This window comes from Corythoichthys intestinalis, chromosome 2 (assembly GCF_030265065.1).
Source record: "Corythoichthys intestinalis isolate RoL2023-P3 chromosome 2, ASM3026506v1, whole genome shotgun sequence".
Lineage (NCBI taxonomy): Eukaryota > Metazoa > Chordata > Actinopteri > Syngnathiformes > Syngnathidae > Corythoichthys > Corythoichthys intestinalis.
Window position 1 is genome coordinate 5,215,296 of NC_080396.1, and position 22,616 is coordinate 5,237,911.

Consider the following 22,616-nt stretch of genomic DNA (forward strand, 5'->3'; position numbering starts at 1 on the left):
CGCCTGTGTCCACTCGCCTTTACTGTATAACATATACTGTATCTGTACATATCTTACCCAAAATAAAACAAGAGACACATAATTGCCACTAAAAGAAAGAAAACTTACCGAAATATGTGTGGAGCACAAATAGCAGTTTGCATTGCATACAGCATAAACGTCTCACAACTACTAATTCTCCCACATTTAGAAGACATAACATGAGTATGGAACCGCGCTGCAACCAAGCGGCCGGTGGCATTCTCTTCACTCTTAATGTCCATAAACGGCCTCATTGTAATGTTTGAGGCAATATGCCAGCGGGGTCATGCATTAATTGTGTCAAACATTTTAACGTGATTAATTAAAAAAATTAACGCCCGTTAACGCGATAATTTTGACAGCCCTAATTTTAACGTGATACAATTTTTAAAAAATTAATTACCGCTACTATCGGGATAAATTTGATAACCCTACCTTAAGCCAAAACTAAAGACTCTGGATGAGTGTAACATATTATGCCTGTAACGTTAAATACATTTAGAAAACGATTTATTTAAAAAATATATATATCAAAAAAGGCATGTCCGATATTTTTTTGCCGATTCCGATACTTTGAAAATGACGTGATTGGACCCCTCGATCGATTGGGACATCTCTACTTATGATTCAACAGGAACGAAGGAAACATGCCCATACAACACAAAGCTGCCCTTAAGCTGCTTTTGTATTTATTTATTTTTAACAAGAAAGCGCAAAAACATTAACCATTTCAAAGGGACTACTTATTTTTCTAAACAATACAATAAAATTTACACTGGTGGAATGAATTCCACATTTTCTGGACACAAAGTGTCTTTAAATATAAGACTTCTTTTAACCAATATACTTAGTTTTCACAGTGTTACCTCCCTTGTGTAACTCTTGGAGTGACAGGTGGAAATCACAACTGATCACTTTTAAATTGTGGCGTTGATTGCCGAGCACATAAAAAAGTCCGGCAGCCTCCAACATCGCCACACACACACTCATTACAGCGCGCGCACTTTCTTCTCTCCCTGCCCGCCACCGCACACACACGCCTGTCGACTCCTATGCAGCACTTGCAACAACAGATTTCTGTACTATTTCGCATGTTTGTAGTGTTACCGCTGTACTTAATCATGGTTTTACACGTTCTGCATATAAAATACACGTTAGCGAATTAGCTGATTAGCTTAGCGCTCGGCACTAACGATTATCATCTGAAAAACAACAACAATAAAGGCTTATCAGTACAAGAGGGTTCGTGTACTCACCTCTTATAGCGCACACAGGTCTTAGCAACACGCTCAGGACAATTTTCAATTGAAATGCCTTAAAACTACTGCCGGACATTTGAAAGACAAGGTGCAATGAACTATCTCTCTTCCCCTCTCGCTCTAAAAAATAACTTGCGCACAAAAGCATGACCGCCGGGTCGTGCTTCTAGTCCTGCCTGTCTCATACACAAATTTATTTTCCAGTCTTTTAAAAAGGGCATCTCTCTCCCAGTAACCAGGAGCATCCATCATAACGTTGTGCATGCGTCCGTTAACGGTGTCCGTGCGGCAGACTTGTCTTGAATTTTGTTCCGCTACGAGCAGTTGTCATAAAGAGGGAAAAATCATCGTTTTTGAACCTTTATGAATCGTAATTGAATCGTCACGTGTCGAATCGCGATGCATGTAATAATCGATTTTTTGAAACTCCTTACCGTGAGAAAAACACCACTTTTAAAGTAGCCCTATCAGGGTATCCGCGGGGCCTTTAAAAGTCTTTAAACCGATAAAATAGGAATTTAAGGCCTTAAAATGTCTAAAATCCTCCTAAAATTACAAAAAAGGTCTGAAGTACAATTTTGAAAAGTCTTAAAAATCTGTTGGCGGTACTTCATCATTTCACCACGACTACTTCTACAACTTGTACTACAAGTAGTAGTAGTACTTCATGCTCATTTGTATCACGGTGTGGAAGAGCTGGGAATAAATTCATATACAGTGGGGCAAATAAGTATTTAGTCAACCACTAATTGTGCAAGTTCTCCCACTTGAAAATATTAGAGAGGCCTGTAATTGTCAACATGGGTAAACCTCAACCATGAGAGACAGAATGTGGGAAAAAAACAGAAAATCACATTTTTTGATTTTTAAAGAATTTATTTGCAAATCATGGTGGAAAATAAGTATTTGGTCAATACCAAAAGTTCATGTCAATACTATGTTATGTACCCTTTGTTGGCAATAACAGAGGCCAAATGTTTTCTGTAATTCTTCACAAGCTTTTCACACAGTGTTGCTGGTATTTTGGCCCATTCCTCCATGCAGATCTCCCCTAGAGCAGTTATGTTTTGGAGCTGTCGTTGGGCAACACGGACTTTCAACTCCCTCCACGGTTTTCTATTGGATTGAGATCTGGAGACTGGCTAGGCCATTCCAGGACTTTGAAATGCTTCTTACGAAGCCACTCCTTTGTTTCCCTGGCTGTGTGTTTGGGATCATTGTCATGCTGAAAGACCCAGCCACGTCTCATCTTCAATGCCCTTGCTGATGGAAGGAGATTTTTGCTCAAAATCTCTCCATACATGTCCCCATTCATTCTTTCCTTTACACAGATCAGTCGTTCTGGTCCCTTTGCAGAAAAACAGCCAAAAAGCATGATGTTTCCACCCCCATGCTTCACAGTGGGTATGGTGTTCTTCGGATGCAATTCAGTATTCTTTCTCCTCCAAACACGAGAACCTGTGTTTCTACCAAAGAGTTCGATTTTGGTTTCATCTGACCATAACACATTCTCCCAGTCCTCTTGTGGATCATCCAAATGCTCTCTAGCGAACCGCAGACGGGCCTGGACGTGTGCTGGCTTCAGCAGGGGGACACGTATGGCAGTGCAGGATTTGAGTCCCTGGCGGCGGATTGTGTTACTGATAGTAGCCTTTGTTACTGTGGTCCCAGCTCTCTGTAGGTCATTCACCCGGCCCCCCCGTGTGGTTCTGTGATTTTTGCTCACCGTTCTTGTTATCATTTTGATGCCACGGGGTGAGATCTTGCATGGAGCCCCAGATCGAGGGAGATTATCAGCGGTCTTGTATGTCTTCCATTTTCTAATAATTGCTCCCACAGTTGATTTCTTTACACCAAGTGTTTTACCTATTGCAGATTCAGTCTTCCCGGCCTAGTGCAAGTCTAGAATTTTTTCTCTGGTGTCCTTCGACAGCTAGTTTCTTCGACAGTGTAGTTTGGAGTGTGACTGACTGATGTTGTGGACAGGTGTCTTTTATACTGAATATGAGTTCAAACAGGTGCCATTGATACAGGTAACGAGTGGAGCCTCGTTAGAAGAAGTTAGACCTCTTTGACAGCCAGAAATCTTGCTTGTTTGTAGGTGACCATACACAGTACTTATTTTCCACTCTAATTTGGAAATTCTTTAAAAATCAAACAATGTGATTTTCAGTTTTTTTTTTTTCACATTCTGTCTCTCATGGTTGAGGTTTTCCCATGTTGACAATTACAGGCCTCTCTAATCTTTTCAAGTAGGAGAACTTGCACAATTGGTGGTTGACTAAATACTTATTTGCCCCACTGTACTTTGCAAGTAAATCCGGGCTTCCAATTTTCTGTGAAATCTTTTGTACCTTTTTTTGCCGGTCTCGATGTGAAATGGATCTTGAATTCTATTCATTATGGTCTTTTAAAAAAGTATTTAAAGGGAACCACCGATAGAAAGACTTCTACCTCTTAAAATGTAAATATTAGTCTGATGAAATTTTAGAATAATGATTTCTTGATGTTTTCGTTTTTATGACATTTGTCAAATTACCGTAATTTTTAGACTATAAGGCGCACCTGATTATAAGCGGCTACCCACCAAATTTGAAACGAAAACGGCATTTGTTCATAAATAAGCTGCACCTGACTATAAAACGCAGCTGTCCTCAATGTATTATGGGATATTTACACGAAAAGATATTCATCGGTAATACTTTTTTTTTGACAGCGGCATCATAAGACTGTCATAAGACCAAATGAACCACTATAAAGCTTTGAACCAATTGACTGCAAAGTTTGATTGCTTCAAGAAGCTTCTTTTAGCCATCACTGCTCCCTTGGGGGAGACAGTCAACCTCTGTTGCCACCTACTCTCAACACTGTTTTCGCCCAATATGCCGCCTAGCATGCATTGCAGCGCTACAGATGTAAATAACAATCAAAATTCATGGCGCAGTGGTGAGAAATTCTTTGTTTGCCCACAGACGCAAAAGGTCTGAGCGACCCCGCCAAAATCAAACGGATGCGATATCAAGTCCAGGTCAGCCTGGAGGACTACATCAACGACCGGCAGTACGACTCTCGCGGGCGATTCGGGGAGCTGCTCCTCTTGTTGCCGACCCTACAGAGCATCACTTGGCAGATGATTGAACAAATCCAGTTCGTCAAACTTTTCGGCATGGCCAAGATTGACAATCTTCTACAAGAAATGCTTCTGGGAGGTGAGTCCACCAAATGCGTACCTAGATTTGGATTTTTCTTCAATGAGATGAGCATTCATAGCCAGGCCTCCCAGTTTAAATGAATTAGATGTCTACAGTGGTATGAAAAAGTATCTGAACATTTTGAATTTCTCACATTTCTGCATAAAATCACCATCAAATCTGATATTTGTCAAAATCACACAGACGAAGAAACTGTCTGCTTGAACTAAAACCACCCAAACATTTATAGGTATTTATATTTTAATGAGGATAGCATGCAAACAATGACAGAAGTTGGAAAAATAAGTAAGTGAACCCTCTGCCTAAGGAGACTTAAAGAGCAATTGAAACCAATTTTTACCAAACAATTTAAGTCAAGTTTGTGCCCAATCACTGATGAGTGGTTTAAAGCTGCCCTGCCCACTATAAAACACACACCTGGTAAAAATTGTCTTGATGAGAAGGATTGTTTGATGTGCATCATGATGGTGCGTCCCCTCTTCCCATCCCGGAGGGCCGTTTGATGGGAGCACGGGGGGCCCGGGGACCACCCTGGAACCCGGGGAGGTGACGATGGCTCATTTGCTGGGCTGCGGGAGGAGGGATGGGCTGTGCTGCTGGAGTGGCCGTCCGCCAAAGATGACGCCAAGAGTCAGCGCAGAATACTCAGAGAGGTAAAAAAGAACCCTAGAGTGTCTGCTAAAGACTTGCAGAAATCACTGGCGCAGTCCAATATCTCTGCACACATCAACTAATTGTAAAACTATGGCCAAGAATGGTGTTCATGGGAGGACTCTACGGAAGAAGCCACTGCTGTCTAAAAAAACTCATTGTTGCTCGTTTATGTTCGCAAAAAGACATTTGGACACTTCACAGACGTTTAGGCAAAATATTTTGTGGACTGATGAAACCAAAGTTGAATTGTTTGGGAGTAACACACAATGTCCTGTGTGGAGGAAAAAGGGGACAGCTCACCAACAGCAACACCTCATCCCTACTGTGAAGCATGGTTGGGAGCATCATGATTTGGGCTGTTTTGCCGCCTCAGGGCCTGGGCAACTTGCAATCTTTAATGAAAGAATGAATTTGAAAGTTTATCAGGATGTTTTGCAGGAAAACCTGAGGCCGTCTGTCAGTTAGTTGAGGCTAAAAATAGGATGGATCCTTTAACAAGACAATGATCCAAAACACACAAGTAAATCAACTTTAGAATGGTTTCAGAAGAACAAAATACACTTTATGGAGTAGCCAAGTCAAAGTCCAGACTTGAACCCTATTGAGATGCTGTGGCATGACCTAAAGACAGCGATTCATGCCAGACATCCCAGGAATGTGACTGAACTACAGCAGTTTTGTAGAGAAGAATGGGCCAGGATTAGTCCTAATCAATGTTCCAGACTGATCTGCAGCTACAAGAAGCATCTTGTTGAAGTTGCTGCCAAAGGGGGACCACAAAATATTTAATGTTATGGTTCACTTACTTCTCTTTACCCCTTCTGTCAATGTTTACATACTATTGTCATTAAAATGTGAAAAACTATAAATGTTTGGGTGGTTTTAGTTAAAGCAGACACTGTTGTTTTCATCTGTGTAATTTTGACAAAGATCAGATCACATTTGATGGTGGCGGATTTTATGCAGAAATGTGAGGAATTCCAAAAGGTTCAGATACTTTTCATACCACTATTTTGAAATGAATGGTGAATAGGGCCATTGGAAATCAGTGGGAAATATTGCGCATTAGTAATAAATAGGTATGTTTTTGGCAAATTTTGGCTGAACCGTACGTTTTTAGTAGGGTTGTTCCGATCATGTTTTTTTGCTCCCGATCCGATCCCGATCGTTTTAGTTTGAGTATCTGCCGATCCCGATATTTCCAGATCCGAATGCTTTTTTTTGCTCCCGATTCAATTCCAATCATTCCCGATAATTTTTCCCGATCATATACATTTTGGCAATGCCTTAAGAAAAAAATGAATAAAACTCGGACGAATATATAAATTCAACATACAGTACATTAGTACTGTATTTGTTTATTATGACAATAAATCCTCAAGATGTCATTTACATTATTAACATTCTTTCTGTGAGAGGGATCCACGGATAGAAAGACTTGTGACTTTGTATATTGTGACTAAATATTGCCATCTAGTATATTTGTTGAGCTTTCAGTAAATGATACTGTATACATGCCCAAATGCATGATGGGAAGTGGAACCATGACTGTGAGTAGTGCTACCAATTGATATATCTTCTCTGCGTTGGGAAATAACATAAGGTGTTATCAGGGCCAGCCCAGGCCATTTGGGGGCCCTGAGCAAAAAAATGCAAAGGGGCCCATATTTTTGGCCCACCATTTCATCACAGTGTACTGTGAAACCCATACATGCAATCCAACCCATACGTCCATATTTTGTATATTAATCAGATTTTGTTGGACTGCATACTTCAAACTTCTCACCCCAAATGATTGTCAGTACTTACAGTAGATAGCGCCAAACCTTTTACTAAAAGAAGAAAGAAAGAAGTTAAGGAAGAACTTTTATTTTTTAAGCTTGTAATCAAGTATCAAAACTCACAAAAGTCAAATAAAGCAAACTGCAGTAAACAAAATAGAATATAAAATAATCAATTGCCAGATTGGGGCCCCCTAGTGGTCAGGGGCCCTAAGCAGCTGCATAGTCTGCGTATGGGCTGGGCCGGCCCTGGGTGTTATGAAAAAGATCAATTGTTACCTTGCTTCCCCACATTGCTTCCCATGATATTTCTAATCGTAGGGAGAGGGATTGCAAGGCTCTAGCCAATTAAAAAAGGCTCCAAAGGCTGCCAAAATTCACTCTACTCATTTTACGCTGCCTTTTATCTCTCTATATAGGTAAAACGGCGCCATTACAGATTGAGCGCGACAATGCTTGAGTGGGTCGTGCAGCGCATGCATTAATTGTGTTAAATATTTTAACGTGATACATTTTTTAAAAAACTAATTACCGCCGTTTTCGGGATAAATTTGATAACCCTACCTTAAGCCTAAACTAAAGACTCTGGATGAGTGTAACATATTATGTCTGTCACGTTAAATACAATTAGAAAACGATTTAATTTAAATATATATATATATACTGGACTGTCTCAGGAAATTAGAATACACAATATTCTAATTTTTTGAGACAGTCCTGTGTATCTCAGGAAATTAGAATATTGTGTATTCTAATTTCCTGAGACAGTCCTGTATATATACACAGGACTGTCTCAAAAAATTAGAATATTGTGTATTCTAATTTCCTGAGACAGTCCAGTATATTTAAAAAATGCATGGCCGATATTTTTTTGCTGATTCCGATACTTTAAAAATGACGTGATGGGACCCGATCGATCGGCATCTCTAGTTTTTAGCAAAAACTGTGTAGCACATTTGCACCCCTTTTCATCAAGATAATTCTTACCAGGTGTGTGTTTTATAGTGGGCATGGTAGCTTTAAACCACTCATGGGTGATTGGACACACTCCTGACTTAAATTGTTTGGTAGAAATTGGTTTCAATTGCTCTTTAAGTCTCCTTAGGCAGAGGGTTCACTTACTTATTTTTCCCCCTTCTGTCATTGTTTACATACTATCGTCATTAAAATATGAAAACCTATAAATGTTTGGGTGGTTTTAGTTAAAGCAAACACTGTTTTTTCATCTGTGTGATTTTTAACAAATATCAGATCACATTTGATGGTGATTTTATGCAGAAGTGTGAGCTATCCCAAAAGTTTCAGATACTTTTTCATACCACTGTAGCACTAAAATGCAGGTATCGGCGAGTACTAATAAATCATTCACCGATATTGCATTTTTAAATGTATTAAGCGGTCACTTACTAATCATCTTGCGTCCCTACCTGTACATTTTAATCATTTCCTGTTGATTTTAAGGCATTTCTTGGTCACTTCCTATTTGTCATGACTTCTTGTGGATTTTTGGACATTTTCAGGCCAATTTCTGTTGGTTTTAGGGCATCCCTGGGTCACTTGCTGTTCATTTTTGAACTTTCACTTCTGTAAGTTTCACTTAAAGGTTAGCATCCTAAAATGATGTTGTGTTTCAGGCTCTGCCAACGAAGCGCCGCACGCACCTCATTCCCTTCACCCTCACCTGGTTCAGGAGCACCTCAGCAGCAACGTGATTGTTGCGAGCAACATGCCCACGCCCATCCATAACGGACAAATCTGTATGTATGAAAAGGCAAAAAAGTGCAATTGAAACAAAGAGGAGTGTTTGGTGCAAACGTGCTGCAGTTGAACACATTTCAGATTTTTCTGTAGCTGAAGGGGTTTGTCGGAATAATCCTTGAAATTCTTCATGCATTCTAATCTGGCTTACTTGCTCAAAGAAAACTCCTGTTATTCTTTCCTAACATGTTTAATGCGCTGAGAAATTTCACTTGTTTATCTGAAAATCTGTCCTGAGATGTGTTCTACTGCGGGACCTGGAGGGCCTAAAATAAATGTATTATGTTATTTATTTGTGAGTGTATACGTATATACTGTATACTGTATGTGTGTGTATACAGTGTATCACAAAAGTGAGTACACTCCTCGCATTTCTGCAGATATTTAAGTATATCTTTTCATGCGACAACACTGACAAAATGACACTTTGACACAATGAAAAGTAGTCTGTGTGCAGCCTATATAATAGAGTTTATGTATTTTCCCCTCAAAATATAGCCATTAATATCTAAACCCCTGGCAACAAAAGTGAGTAAACCGCATGGGAACTACGTACAACCCTAAATGTCCAAATTGAGTACTGCTTGTTATTTTCCCTCCAAAATGTCATGTGACTTGTTACAGGAGTGTTGTCAGCATTGCTGCAGAGATTGAAAAGGTGGGGGGTCAGCGTGTTAGTGTTCAGACCATACGCCGCACTCTACATTAAATTGGTGTGCATGGCTGTCACACCAGGAAGCCTCTTCTGAAGACGGTACACAAGAAAGCCCGCAAACAGCTTGCTGAAGATGTGTAAACAAAGCACATGGATTACTGGTCCTATGGTCTGTTGAGACGGGCGGGCTTTCTTGTGTACTGTCTTCAGAAGAGGCTTCCTCCTGGGGTGACAGGACAATTGGAATTGTTGTCTCTCGCAATTTAATTGGTTTCCGGGGACACCACGCTTCCTACTCTAAACTTGTCCTTTTATGTTTTTTTGTTTTGTTTTTTTCCACCCAGCCTAAACTACGAAATGGATGTTGTACTTCATACACAAATCTATAATACTACCCCTCTAGTGTTAAGACTACTGTTACCAAACTAATTCCCCGTATGTCTTCAACAGAATGCAACAATCACCGTTAGACAAAACACACAACTGGTCGAAGGTCGCTTCAAGTCAACTTTCACCCGCCTCGAATTATGACCAAACGTCTTTTTACCTTTAGAAAGGGCTTCAGTTGACTCTTCCGCAGCTGCTCGTCCATCCCCTCCGTCGTCTGGGCCTATCATGTCGGGTCGCCAACTGTTGAAATTCGCCCCCCCCGGCCAAGACGTACGGAAACAGCGACAGCCAAAACAAGTGCCGCTCGGCCGATGCTGCCTCCGCGCGCGCCAACCGGGAAGGCCGAACTTCGCGCATTCTCTTCTTATTTTTAACCCTTTGTACTGACTCCATGTTTCAAAAGTTTGAAGAACACTCACCGAAAACAGGTTGACAATTTATTCGTTGACAATGGTAAAAAACAAGGCAAAAACGGACGACGGAGGGACAATTCTGGATCCAAAACAAGGCTACATGTTTCCGAGCAGCAAAATCTGTGTTATCTCAGTGTCCAGTCTTTTTAAAGTCCTTAGTAAAGCGGGCCGTGTCGAAGGTGTGTCTGGGCGTTGCTTTTGGGTCTTCCCCTCTGTGGCCGGTTTTGGGCAGCTTAGGTTCGTGCGCAGATGGGACGCCCGCTATCAGCTTTGTTGTCCGGGCTGTCTGTACTTGTTTTAGGACAAAGGGCTTTGTCCTTGGAGTTTGCTGGGAGAGCTGATTGCAAGAGTTGGTGCGTCAATCTTGTTCGTGACGCATGCGTTGGGCTTCTGTGATAAGACGGCATTGTGTATCTCTTCTATTTCTTCTCATTAAACTATGGTGTGCTATTTATTTTATATTAGTAGTGCAGTCCTACCGTGAATATGAATATGATACTATTTCCTGATTAATTATATTACGTGTTAGAGTAATGCAAACAGTTAGACGGAGCCTACGAGAAACTGTACCATTTTTCTCATCTCCCCCTCATTAGCCCGGAAAAGGTGATTCACTTTACTGTGTCAAAGGGCATATAGTGGAGTCTGCTTAAAAAATGGTTAGATGAATGTGTTAGACTAATGCAAAAAATTATATGATGGGTGCGTTGACGGTTTCTTTTCCCTTCACCATGCACACCTATTTGATGTAGAGTGCGGCATATGGTCTGAGCACTAACAGGCTGACCCGCCACCTCTTCAATCTCTGCAGCAATGCTGACAGCACTCCTGTAACAAGTCACATGACATTTTGAAGGGAAAATGACAAGCAGTACTCAATTTGAACATTTAGGGATGTACGTTTTTTCAAACGGTTGTACTCACTTTTGTTGCCAGGGGTTTAGATATTAATGCCTATATTTTGATTTATTTTGAGGGGAAAATAAATGAACACCATTATATGCTCGTAAAGAGCTGGGAATAAATTCATATACAGTTGGGCAAATAAGTATTTAGTCAACCACTAATTGTGCAAGTTCTCCCACTTAAAAATATTAGAGAGGCCTGTAATTGTCAACATCGGTAAACCTCAACCATGAGAGACACAATGTGGGAAAAAAAACCAGAAAATCACATTGTTTGATTTTTAAAGAATTTATCTGTAAATCATGGTGGAAAATAAGTATTTCGTCAATACCAAAAGTTCATCTCAATACTTTGTTATGTACCCTTTGTTGGCAATAATGGAGGCCAAACGTTTTCTGTAACTCTTCACAAGCTTTGACACACTGTTAATGGTATTTTGGCCCATTCCTCCATGAAGATCTCCCCCAGAGCAGAACCGCAGACGGGCCTGAACGTGTACTTTCTCCAGTTGGAGGACACGTCTGGCAGTGCAGGATTTGAGTCCCTGGCGGCGCATTGTGTTACTTATAGTAGCCTTTGTTACTGTGGTCCCAGCTCTCTGTAGGTCATTCACTAGGTGCCCCCGTGTGGTTCTGGGATTTTTGCTCACCGTTCTTGTCATCATTTTGACGCCACTGGGTGAGGAGGGAGTTGAAAGTCCGTGTTGCCCAACGACAGCCCCAAAAATCACTGCTCCAGAGGAGATCTGCATGGAGGAATGGGCCAAAATACCAGCAACAGTGTGTGAAAAGCTTGTGAAGAGTTACAGAAAACATTTGGCCTCTGTTATTGCCAACAAAGGGTACATAACAAAGTATTGAGATGACCTTTTGGTATTGACCAAATACTTATTTTCCACCATGATTTGCAAATAAATTCTTTAAAAATTAAACAATGTGATTTTCTGTTGTTGTTTTTTTCCACATTCTGTCTCTCATGGTTGAGGTTCACCCATGTTGACAATTACAGGCCTCTCTAATATTTTCAAGTGGGAGAACTTGCACAATTAGTGGTTGACTAAATACTTATTTACCCCACTGTACTTTGTACGCGTTTTGCAATGGGTAACAAAAAACTAAAACAAAATAATCTAAAAAATAGTACTAATATTCAAACTTTTCAAACAGTAATAAATAAAAACTTTTTTTTTTTTTTTTTAAACCTGCGAAAAAATCAATTATTAATTCAAAAAATTTAAATGACATGAATGAATAAATAAATATTTCTACAGTGCCTTGCAAAAGTATTCGGCCCCCTTGAACCTTGCAACCTTTCGCCACATTTCAGGCTTCAAACATAAAGATATAAAATTTTAATTTTTTGTCAAGAATCAACAACAAGTGGGACACAATCGTGAAGTGGAACGAAATTTAGTGGATAATTTCAACTTTTTTAACAAATAAAAACTGAAAAGCGGGGCGTGCAATATTATTCGGCCCCCTTGCGTTAATACTTTGTAGCGCCACCTTTTGCTCCAATTACAGCTGCTAGTCGCTTGGGGTATGTTTCTATCAGTTTTGCACATCGAGAGACTGACATTCTTGCCCATTCTTCCTTGCAAAACAGCTCGAGCTCAGTGAGGTTGGATGGAGAGTGTTTGTGAACAGCAGTCTTCAGCTCTTTCCACAGATTCTCCTTTGGATTCAGGTCTGGACTTTGATTTGGCCATTCTAACACCTGGATACGTTTATTTTTGAACCATTCCATTGTAGATTTGGCTTTATGTTTTGGATCATTGTCCTGTTGGAAGATAAATCTCCGTCCCAGTCTCAGGTCTTGTGCAGATACCAACAGGTTTTCTTCCAGAATGTTCCTGTATTTGGCTGCATCCATCTTCCCGTCAATTTTAACCATTTTCCCTGTCCCTGCTGAAGAAAAGGAGGCCCAAACCATGATGCTGCCACCACCATGTTTGACAGTGGGGATGGTGTGTTCCAGGTGATGAGCTGCCAAACATACCGTTTTGCATTGTGGCCAAAAACTTCAATTTTGGGTTCATCTGACCAGAGCACCTTCTTCCACATGTTTGGTGTGTCTCCCAGGTGGCTTGCGGCAAACTTTAAACGAGACTTTTTATGGATATCTTTGAGAAATGGCTTTCTTCTTGCCACTCTTCCATAAAGGCCAGATTTGTGCAGTGTACGACTGATTGTTGTCCTATGGACAGACTCTCCCACCTCAGCTGTAGATCTCTGCAGTTCATCCAGAGTGATCATGGGCCTCTTGGCTACATCTCTGATCAGTTTTCTCCTTGTTTGAGAAGAAAGTTTGGAAGGACGGCCGGGTCTTGGTAGATTTGCAGTGGTCTGATGCTCCTTCCATTTCAATATGATGGCTTGCACAGTGCTCCTTGAGATGTTTAAAGCTTGGGAAATCTTTTTGTATCCAAATCCGGCTTTAAACTTCTCCACAACAGTATCTCGGACCTGCCTGGTGTGTTCCTTGGTTTTCATAATGCTCTCTGCACTTTAAACAAAACCCTGAGACTATCACAGAGCAGGTGCATTTATACGGAGACTTGATTACACACAGGTGGATTCTATTTATCATCATCGGTCATTTAGGACAACATTGGATCATTCAGAGATCCTCACTGAACTTCTGGAGTGAGTTTGCTGCACTGAAAGTAAAGGGGCCGAATAATATTGCACGCCCCACTTTTCAGTTTTTTATTTGTTAAAAAAGTTTAAATTATCCAATAAATGTTGTTCCACTTCACGATTGTGTCCCACTTGTTGTTGATTCTTGACAAAAAAAAAAAAAAATTCATATCTTTATGTTTGAAGCCTGAAATGTGGCGAAAGGTTGCAAGATTCAAGGGGGCCGAATACTTTTGCAAGGCACTGTAATTAAAAAAATACATAAACATAAAAAATAAAACAATTAATAATAAAGTGAAAAAAAGGACTGAAGACAAATAAGTGTGGTCCATTTGTATTTAGCCCTGGGACTTTAATTCATTCATTTTATTTATTTTTAAATCTCTTGTGACCTCACATAGCTGAACTCTTGCCATTGACGGTAGTAGGCATCCAATTCATTTTAACTGGAAGAAAAAAAAAAGTCAAAATAAAAAGCCATAATAAAAATATAAGTAATTGTAAACAATTAAAAAAAAAAAAAAAAAAAAAAAAAAGTTAAAAAAAAAAAAAGTATTTGAATATTTTTATTTTGTTTCATTAATCTGTGACCTCACAAAGCTTAACTCTCTGACTAATGAAAGAAAATTGTAATCAAAATCCCATAAACACTGAAATAGTAACACATTGAATTCTTTATTCAATTGCATATCTATTTAACTTTGATCCTCTCTCTTTCTAACTTGCTCTATCTTGTACTTCACAGCCACTCCTGAAACCCCGATACCGTCACCTCCTACATCATCTGGCTCAGAACATTACAAAATAACTCAAGGAGTCATAGCCACCGTCCCCAAGCAGCCCACCTCCATTCCTCAGCCCACTATTACCAAGCAAGAAGCCATCTGATGACCTTCGCCATTTCCCCCCCCCAAATAAACAGCTTGAAAGCTGTCAGCTTGACTGAAAAATAATGTAAAGTAGCAACCATTAAGTGCCTTCAGAGTACGTAATTACCGTATTTTCCGGTCTATACGCCGCACTTTTTTAAATACTTTGACTGAACGTGCGACCTACACTAAGGTGCGACTTATATAATATCAAAATATAATATAATTTGACATCTTCTGAAATGCTATACTGGTCGACCATAGAGTAAACGTTACCCTGCAAAGTGCCACGAGAGGGCGCTCTTGGCTCGCGGTTTAGAAGCCAAAAATGTTAGTGTGCTGATATGGACATAGAATAGTGCCAAAAGAAGTGAGGTTGTAAAATGAAAATTATCCCTGTAAAATGACCAATTTTAACTAAAAAACACTTGTATTTCCAAAATTTGCGTTGTAAAATAAACATTGAAAAAAATCAAAGGAATAAATTGTTCTACAAGTTGTTTTTTTCTGTTTGCAAGTATTTTTTTTTTTTGTTCTACAGGTGTTTTTTCTTCACTACGGGTTAAAAATTACCAACTACAAGTGCACAAGTTTTGTCACATTCTTTGTCTTTTTTTGACCACGACTTGGAATGATATTTATGTGTTTGTGTTTTACAACAGATTATTTCGATGTACAAGTAGTCTTTTTCGTCTGTGGTTACAAGTGACTTTTGTCTCTAAAAACTAGGGTTGGGAATCTCTGGCATGAAGCCGATTTGATATGTATCTAGATACACAGGTTACGATTCGATTAAAAAATGATACATTCTTAAGGCTGAGCGATTCGATACGATTCGATACAGTTTAAGAACGATACGGTTCGATACAGAGTGAAAACGATACGATAGTAAACATTTGTTGTGTGTGTTCGTACAGTATTTTAAACATATAAAAAAGACCACATTTCTAATAGCAAAATTAAACAACATTTCATACCAATGTTATGTTTTATTTTTTTATGGAAAAAAAAAAAAAGCTTACTATATGACCGTCATTTTGTTGGATGGGATTTATAATAAAATAAAACTCCAGTGACAGACAACAATAAAGTGCAGTAATTTAATTAATGTATTTCCTGGTGTTTTGAACAAAAAATATTAGTTATATGCAGCAGCTCTACGAAAAAAAAAAAAAAAAGAATTAAGCCTGCTAGTGTTATCATAAATAAATAATAAATTATGCTTTACCACTGGTATAACTGGGGGAATAAAAACATGGCATTTTAGACGGACAGGTCTATAATCATTACTTTAACCTTATACACAACAAAGTCATTCACTTATTCCTGTGCTTCCACATTTTTTTTATTCCTCATGACTGTCTATATCTTTTTTGAAGGGCAGATTTTTCTTAAGGAAGATCAACTGATCCACATGATCATGTTTAAGTGGACTGCGTTTCGTGGAAACAATATTCCGCCCTTTCCACCATTGTAGTGGGTTATTTTTCAGGGTTAATAACTCACGATGTCTGTACCGCTTCACACTTGCTCTGTCCCATTCGAACAGATCTGGCTGCCTTCGTCACTTCAAAGACCGACTTTAGTTTTCCTGGGTGCGTTGAAAATCAATCGCAAACTGTCCATTGTTTTAGCATGTTGCTTCGTTGCCACTACTAGTTTCGTTTTGGGCTGTGAAGAAAACGTTACGTAGCGGGGCGTTACAGTGGTTTTGTTAGCTCTCGCGTTGTTATGATACGCCCGTGACGATCGGGTAATGACGGCGACTACCAGCGGTTCAGCCTAAATGAATGGGAAGTTAAAGCAACCACGACGGCGGTCACCATCTAAGTGCGCTGTGTGGTGAATGACTCAAGCGCAGCATGTGAGGTAAAAGCTAAACTATTATCATATTAAACAATGCATTAAACTAGGCATTAGAAACCGATTCTTGTGCTCGTGATAGCCTAATTCTATCTCTACTATCGGTTTATTGAATATTTAATAGCTAATTACTGTCGAATGGTAACTTTACTATCGATACAGCTGTATCTCTCACCTGTAAAACCGGATATCCGGTCGTATCGGTTTATCATTCTCAAGCTTACTAAAAATGCGACAAGGGGGAGACAAAACTCGTGAGGTTGTAACCTGTAGCAAAGAAAAAAACACCCGTAGAACAAAAAAATCACTTGTAAATGGAAAAAAAAACACTTGTAGAAATTTTTTTTTACATTGTGTTTTTTTCATGTTTATTTCACAAGGCAAAATTTGGAAATACAAGTTGTTTTTTTTGTTTTACAAGTAAAAAATTTGTCATTTTACAGGTATTTTTTAATTTTAAAACTAGGTTACGAGTATCTTTTGTGGCTCATAAAACCCGACAAGAATGTGACAAAACTTGTGCACTTGTAATTGGTAATTTTGAACCCGTAGTGAAAAAAAAACACCTGTAGAACAAAACAAAACAATAAAACTTGCAAACAGAAAAAAACAACTTGTAGAACAATTTATTCCTTCAAGTTTTTTTCATGTTTATTTTACAACGCAAAATTTGGAAATACAAGTGGTTTTTTTCAGTTAAAATTGGTCATTTTACAGGGATAATTTTCATTTGACAACCTCACTTCTTTTGGCACTATTCTATCTCCATATGCTGACACTATTGACTATACAGTATTCAGAGGTGGGTAGAGGAGCCAAAAGTTTGACTCAACTAAGAGTAGCGTTTACTTTAAAACAATATCACTCAAGTAAAAGTAAATGTAGTCATCCAAAAAAAGTGTACTTAAAAAAAAAAAAAAATCGGTAAAAAGAATTCTCAAGTAATGAGTAACAATCTGATTAACTCCTTACATTGTGATTTTTTTTTTTAAAACAATTGCATAGTTTTTCTTAGCAGGACGTCAATGTGAACAGTTTTTACTAGGGCTGTCAAACGATTAAAATTTTTAATCGAGTTAATTACAGCTTAAGAATTAATTAATCATAATTAATCGCAATTAATCGTAATTCAAACCATCTATAAAATATGCCATATTTTTCTGTAAATTATATATATATTCTGTCAAATAAATTGTTGGAATAGAAAGATAAGACACAAGATGGATATATACATTCAACATACGGTACATAAGGACTGTATTTGTTTATTATAACAATAAATCAACAAGATGGCATTAACATTATTAACATTCTGTTAAAGTGATCCATGGATAGAAAGACTTGTAGTTCTTAAAAGATAAATGTTAGTACAAGTTATAGAAATTTTATATTAAAACCCTCTTAATGTTTTCGTTTTAATAAAATTTGTAAAATTTTCAATCAAAAAATAAACTAGTAGCCCGCCATTGTTGATGTCAATAATTACTTACACAATGCTCATGGGTGCTGAAGCCTATAAAATCAGTCGCACCCAAGCGCCAGCAGAGGGCGGCAAAACTCCATAAAACACAATTAACAAGTGGGCATTTCACTCTACTGACATTTAAATCTGTCTGAGCGGGACATGTGCGTTAATTGCGTCAAATATTTTAATTAATATTTTGGGTAACTTAAAAAATTAATTACCGCCCGTTAACGCGATCATTTTGACAGCCCTAGTTTTTAGTATAATGTACTATAACCCATGACATGACCATAGTAGGCCAAAAAATACGCAAAAATCAGTGAATTCCGACAAGACAAATTTGAACATTACCAGTCCAAAGAGCATGGGTGCCCTCTAGTGGACAAAAAACATTTCCTACCATGAAATTAAAAACCGAGAGAGAGGTTGAAATCAACGCTTTCGAGTGATGTTAACGCTCATTGTAGAATCCAGATAGTCCCCGGGTTACGAACGACCTCTGTTCCTACACTGGCTACATAACCCAGCTTTCCGCGTAAACTGGAATTACTCTTTTAAATACCCCCTAAATCTCAAAATAACCATCCAAAAATATGTATTATGCGTCATTGTGCCCTCCTCGCCAAGACGCTGGTTCTAAATCCTAGCTAGCTAACGAGCTAAGCTCCGAAATGACGATGTCACACATTCGTGTGGTTTGCTGACTTTATTCAGCTGTTAATGACATCAACACTTGCAGAATGAAGCTAAACTAAAAATGAAATTAAATCAGTTTCTTCTTCAGTTACTGCAATTTCAATTTGCGTTTATAACTAGCTGCTCATACAGCAATAACAATCCACATAAACGATTAGCATGTACCAGTTAGCGTCCGCACATCATCAAAAACAATCACTTAAACTCGCCCCAAGTATTCCACCACAATTGAAAACGTACATTATACAGCACAAAATGTGTTATATACAACTTTGCCTCTGTGGATGCTACACAAGCAAAAAATGTGAGCGCAGCCTTGAAGCTGTAATCTATCCCCTCTTTCTCACTCGGCTGTGCGACTTCGTGTGTGCGCACGTGCTCTTTCTCTTCGTGTACGCAAATACGTTCTTTGTGCTACCTGCTCTAAAAAAATGACCGAAGACAAAATAGCGGGCGAGACTCTGGCGTGTAATATTGAAGTCCTGTAAGTCGGGTACGTCGTAACCCGAGGACTACCTGTTGTCAATTTTTTTAGGGCGCTTTCAAGACACCACGTGAGTGAACACGCCGGCGTGATCATAGGACTTCCAAATCCGCAAGTTTGTGTGTGGTCATGTGACTCTATTGTCATATCTTATTGGTATGATGAAGTCACGTGATCATTGTTGTGACGTCTTGGATCAATTAGATTGAACAATGATGAAATTTCTAGGGGTACTGTGGGCAAAGTAAAATCCGATATATAAAATAAAGAGGAAAAACTAGTGTAGCCCAAAGTAGCGGAGTAAGAGTAGCATTTCTTCATCATAAATTTACCCTAGTGAAAAGTATAGCATGGTAAAACTACTCTTAAAAGTACATTTTTCTCAAAAAGTTACTCAAGTATATGTAACAGGGATAACTCAACACGTTACTACTACCCACCTCTGATATGATGAAACGACTATGAATTAATGAACGACTATATGATAATGATTACACAGGATTACCCATTTGGTGCAGTTTTGTTTATTTCATGAAGTTATATGTACGTTTTTGTTTTATTTTTTTTGGTTTTGCATGCCTCAAGTCTACTCGGCCTCAGCCAGCAGTGCTTCTGACTTTATTGTACTTGACAACAGTGTATTTTTCATGCATTCTTTTGTTTATTTCTAACAATAGCTGCTGCAAAGAGGTCTGCGAACTTGTTTTTTAAAAATGGAAATCAAGCTGGAGTTGTAGTCGTCCTGACTGTTTTTGACAAGCGTTCAGAGGTTACACAACGTAGGTACATAAATCTGGACAGTCCTAAATTGTCTCCGGAGCTATGCGAAGGAAGATATGTGGCCTGAACGGAAGATACACAGAATGTTTTGGAGGCTAGCTAGACGACAACTCTCTGGAAGCTAATGCGGAGAATAGAAAGCTGCTACAGCTAAGCTAACAAAGAAAAGGAAGATATGTGGCCTGAGCGGAGAATAAAAGATATACGAAACATTTTGGAGGCTTGCTGGACGACAACTTGGTCACTGGAAGCTAATATGGAGAATAGGCAGCCTCTAAAGCTAAGCTAAGCTAAGCTAAGATAATGAAGATAAGGAATATATGTGACCTGAACATTGAACAGAAGATACACAAAACATTGTGAAGGTTAGCTTAACAACAGTTTAGTCACTGGAAACTAGTAACCAAAGTCAGAAGCTAATGTAGAGAATGGAAAGCCTATACAGCTAAGCTAAGCTAACGGGCCCGCCGGTGAGCTGAGTATTAGCCAAAACCGTGAGTAAAAGTCTTTGTGCGTGCTATGAAAGTAAAAAAAAACTGACAAAGTGGCTGTTCTTGAGCTGAAGTGCTGCAACGTAGTAACTCGCTAAGCTAAAGAGTGCTTATGTTAGCACTAGCAGCAGTGCTGTATTTATTCCTGACTGTCAATGTCGTGGTTTTGGCAACTATTCAATATGCTTGAACTGATTTTTTTGTTGCTGAAGTAATACTAGTGACTACATTTGAGCTACTTGACAAAAAATGGCAGACAAAATACAGTAGGCTACATTTTCCTCCCAAAATTCGACTTATGGTGCGGTGCGATTTAACTATGTTTTTATTTGCTTGGCGCACGTGAAGGAAGATATGTGGCCTGAACAGAAGATACATGGAATGTTTTGGAGGCTAGCTGGATGACAACTTGGTACCTGGAAGCTAATGCTAAGAATAGAAAGTTGCTACAGTAAAGATAAGCTAACAAGCCCTTCGGTAAGCTGAGTACTAACTAAAACCGTGAGTAATAGATTCTGCGTGCTAGGAATGTCGAAGAAACTTGACAAAGTACCCGTTGTTGAGCTGAAGTGCTCCAACGTATTAGCTTGCTAAGCTAAAGGGCGCTTATGTTAGCACTAGCAGCAGCACTGTTATTCCTGATAGTCAATGTCATGGATTTGGCAACTATTCAATATGCTTGAACTGATTTTTTTGTTGCTGAAGTAATACTAGTGACTACATTTGAGCTACTTGACAAAAAATGGCAGACAAAATACAGTAGGCTACATTTTCCTCCCAAAATTCGACTTATAGTGCGGTGCGATTTAACTATGTTTTTATTTGCTTGGCGCACGTGAAGGAAGATATGTGGCCTGAACAGAAGATACACGGAATGTTTTGGAGGCTAGCTGGATGACAACTTGGTACCTGGAAGCTAATGCTAAGAATAGAAGGTTGCTACAGTAAAGATAAGCTAACAAGCCCTTCGGTAAGCTGAGTAATAACTAAAACCGTGAGTAATAGATTGTGCGTGGTACGAATGTCGAAGAAAACTGACAAAGTACCCGTTTTTGAGCTGAAGTGCTCCAACGTATTAGCTTGCTAAGCTAAAGGGCGCTTATGTTAGCACTAGCAGCAGCACTGTTATTCCTGATAGTCAATGTCATGGCTTTGGCAACTTCTCAATTCTTTTGAACTAATCTTGACTGCATTTGAGCTACTTGGCGACAAATGGCGTACAACATGAGCTACATTTTCCTCCCCAAATTCGACTGATCCATGTTTTTTTCTTTGACCTTTTTTTTTTGACGAGTTTGACTGTCGAGCGACCTATAGACCGGAAAATACAATGCGTGATTCTTTTTTTTTTTTTTTTTTTTAGTCCACTGCTGTGTAACACCAGAAGTGAAACAAAAAGACTTGTTTTGTTAGTTTCCTCATTGGCTGCCATTGACGGTGATGGATGTCGACTCAGGGGCCGGCAGCGAGCGAATGAGTTAAATGGCCAGCGTGTGGCGGGAAAGCTCATGTTCGACATGGCAACAGGACCATGTCAGTATTTTATGAATGTTACAGGGCTTGCATTCTGTTTAGTGCTTTGTTTGTCTTTTTTATATTTCAGGTTCCTCTGTGATTTAAAAAAAAAAAAGATTGCTGGACCAAGTCATGTGTTCACAACCACTTTTTCATAAGCGGGTACACTGAGGGGGTTCTCCAATTTCAGTCTAAATATGTATATTTTGTTTTTAGTACTTTCATTTCATGTTGGAACTTAACGCAAATGTGCCTTGTGACCTGTACTGTTTTAAAAGCCGTACAATGTGAAGCTGAACCAATAAATCGAGGTCTCTTTTCAAAATTGCGTTTCTTTGTAGTTGAATGTACAATACAATGATAAAGTTCAGGCATCATTGACCATTTTCTTTCATAAATATTAGGTTGTATGAATAAGCAATCTCAGTTACCGTAATTTTCGGACTAAAAGCCGCTACTTTTTGCCTTCATTTTGATACCTGTGGCTTATAGTCCAGTGCGGTTTATTTGTTGATTTTTTTTTAGGTAACACTTTATTTGACAGCGGTGTCATAAGACTGTCATAAGCTAATCAAAATTATGAAATGACACTATCATGGACATTACTGAATAGGGTTGTTCCGATCATGTTTTTTTGCTCCCGGTCTGATCCCGATCGTTTTAGTTTGAGTATCTGCCGATCCCGATATTTCCCGATCCGATTGCTTTTTTTTTGCTCCCGATTCAATTCCAATCATTCCCGATCATTTTTCCCGATCATATACA

The 22,616-nt window shown here is 39.0% G+C and overlaps 1 protein-coding gene across 2 annotated transcripts in view; it reads left to right on the forward strand.

Annotated features, from left to right (window-relative positions):
* Nucleotides 1-22,182, forward strand: part of LOC130906581 (hepatocyte nuclear factor 4-alpha) — a 99,967-nt gene extending 77,785 nt beyond the window's left edge. For both annotated transcript variants that reach the window (XM_057821064.1, XM_057821054.1), the window contains exons 8-10: nt 4,253-4,489; nt 8,562-8,684; nt 14,434-22,182. In XM_057821064.1, coding sequence (XP_057677047.1) covers nt 4,253-4,489; nt 8,562-8,684; nt 14,434-14,576 — 503 coding nt within the window. In that variant the 3' untranslated portion in view covers nt 14,577-22,182. The remainder of the gene's footprint in view (nt 1-4,252; nt 4,490-8,561; nt 8,685-14,433) is intronic.
* Nucleotides 22,183-22,616: the final 434 nt, after the last annotated feature.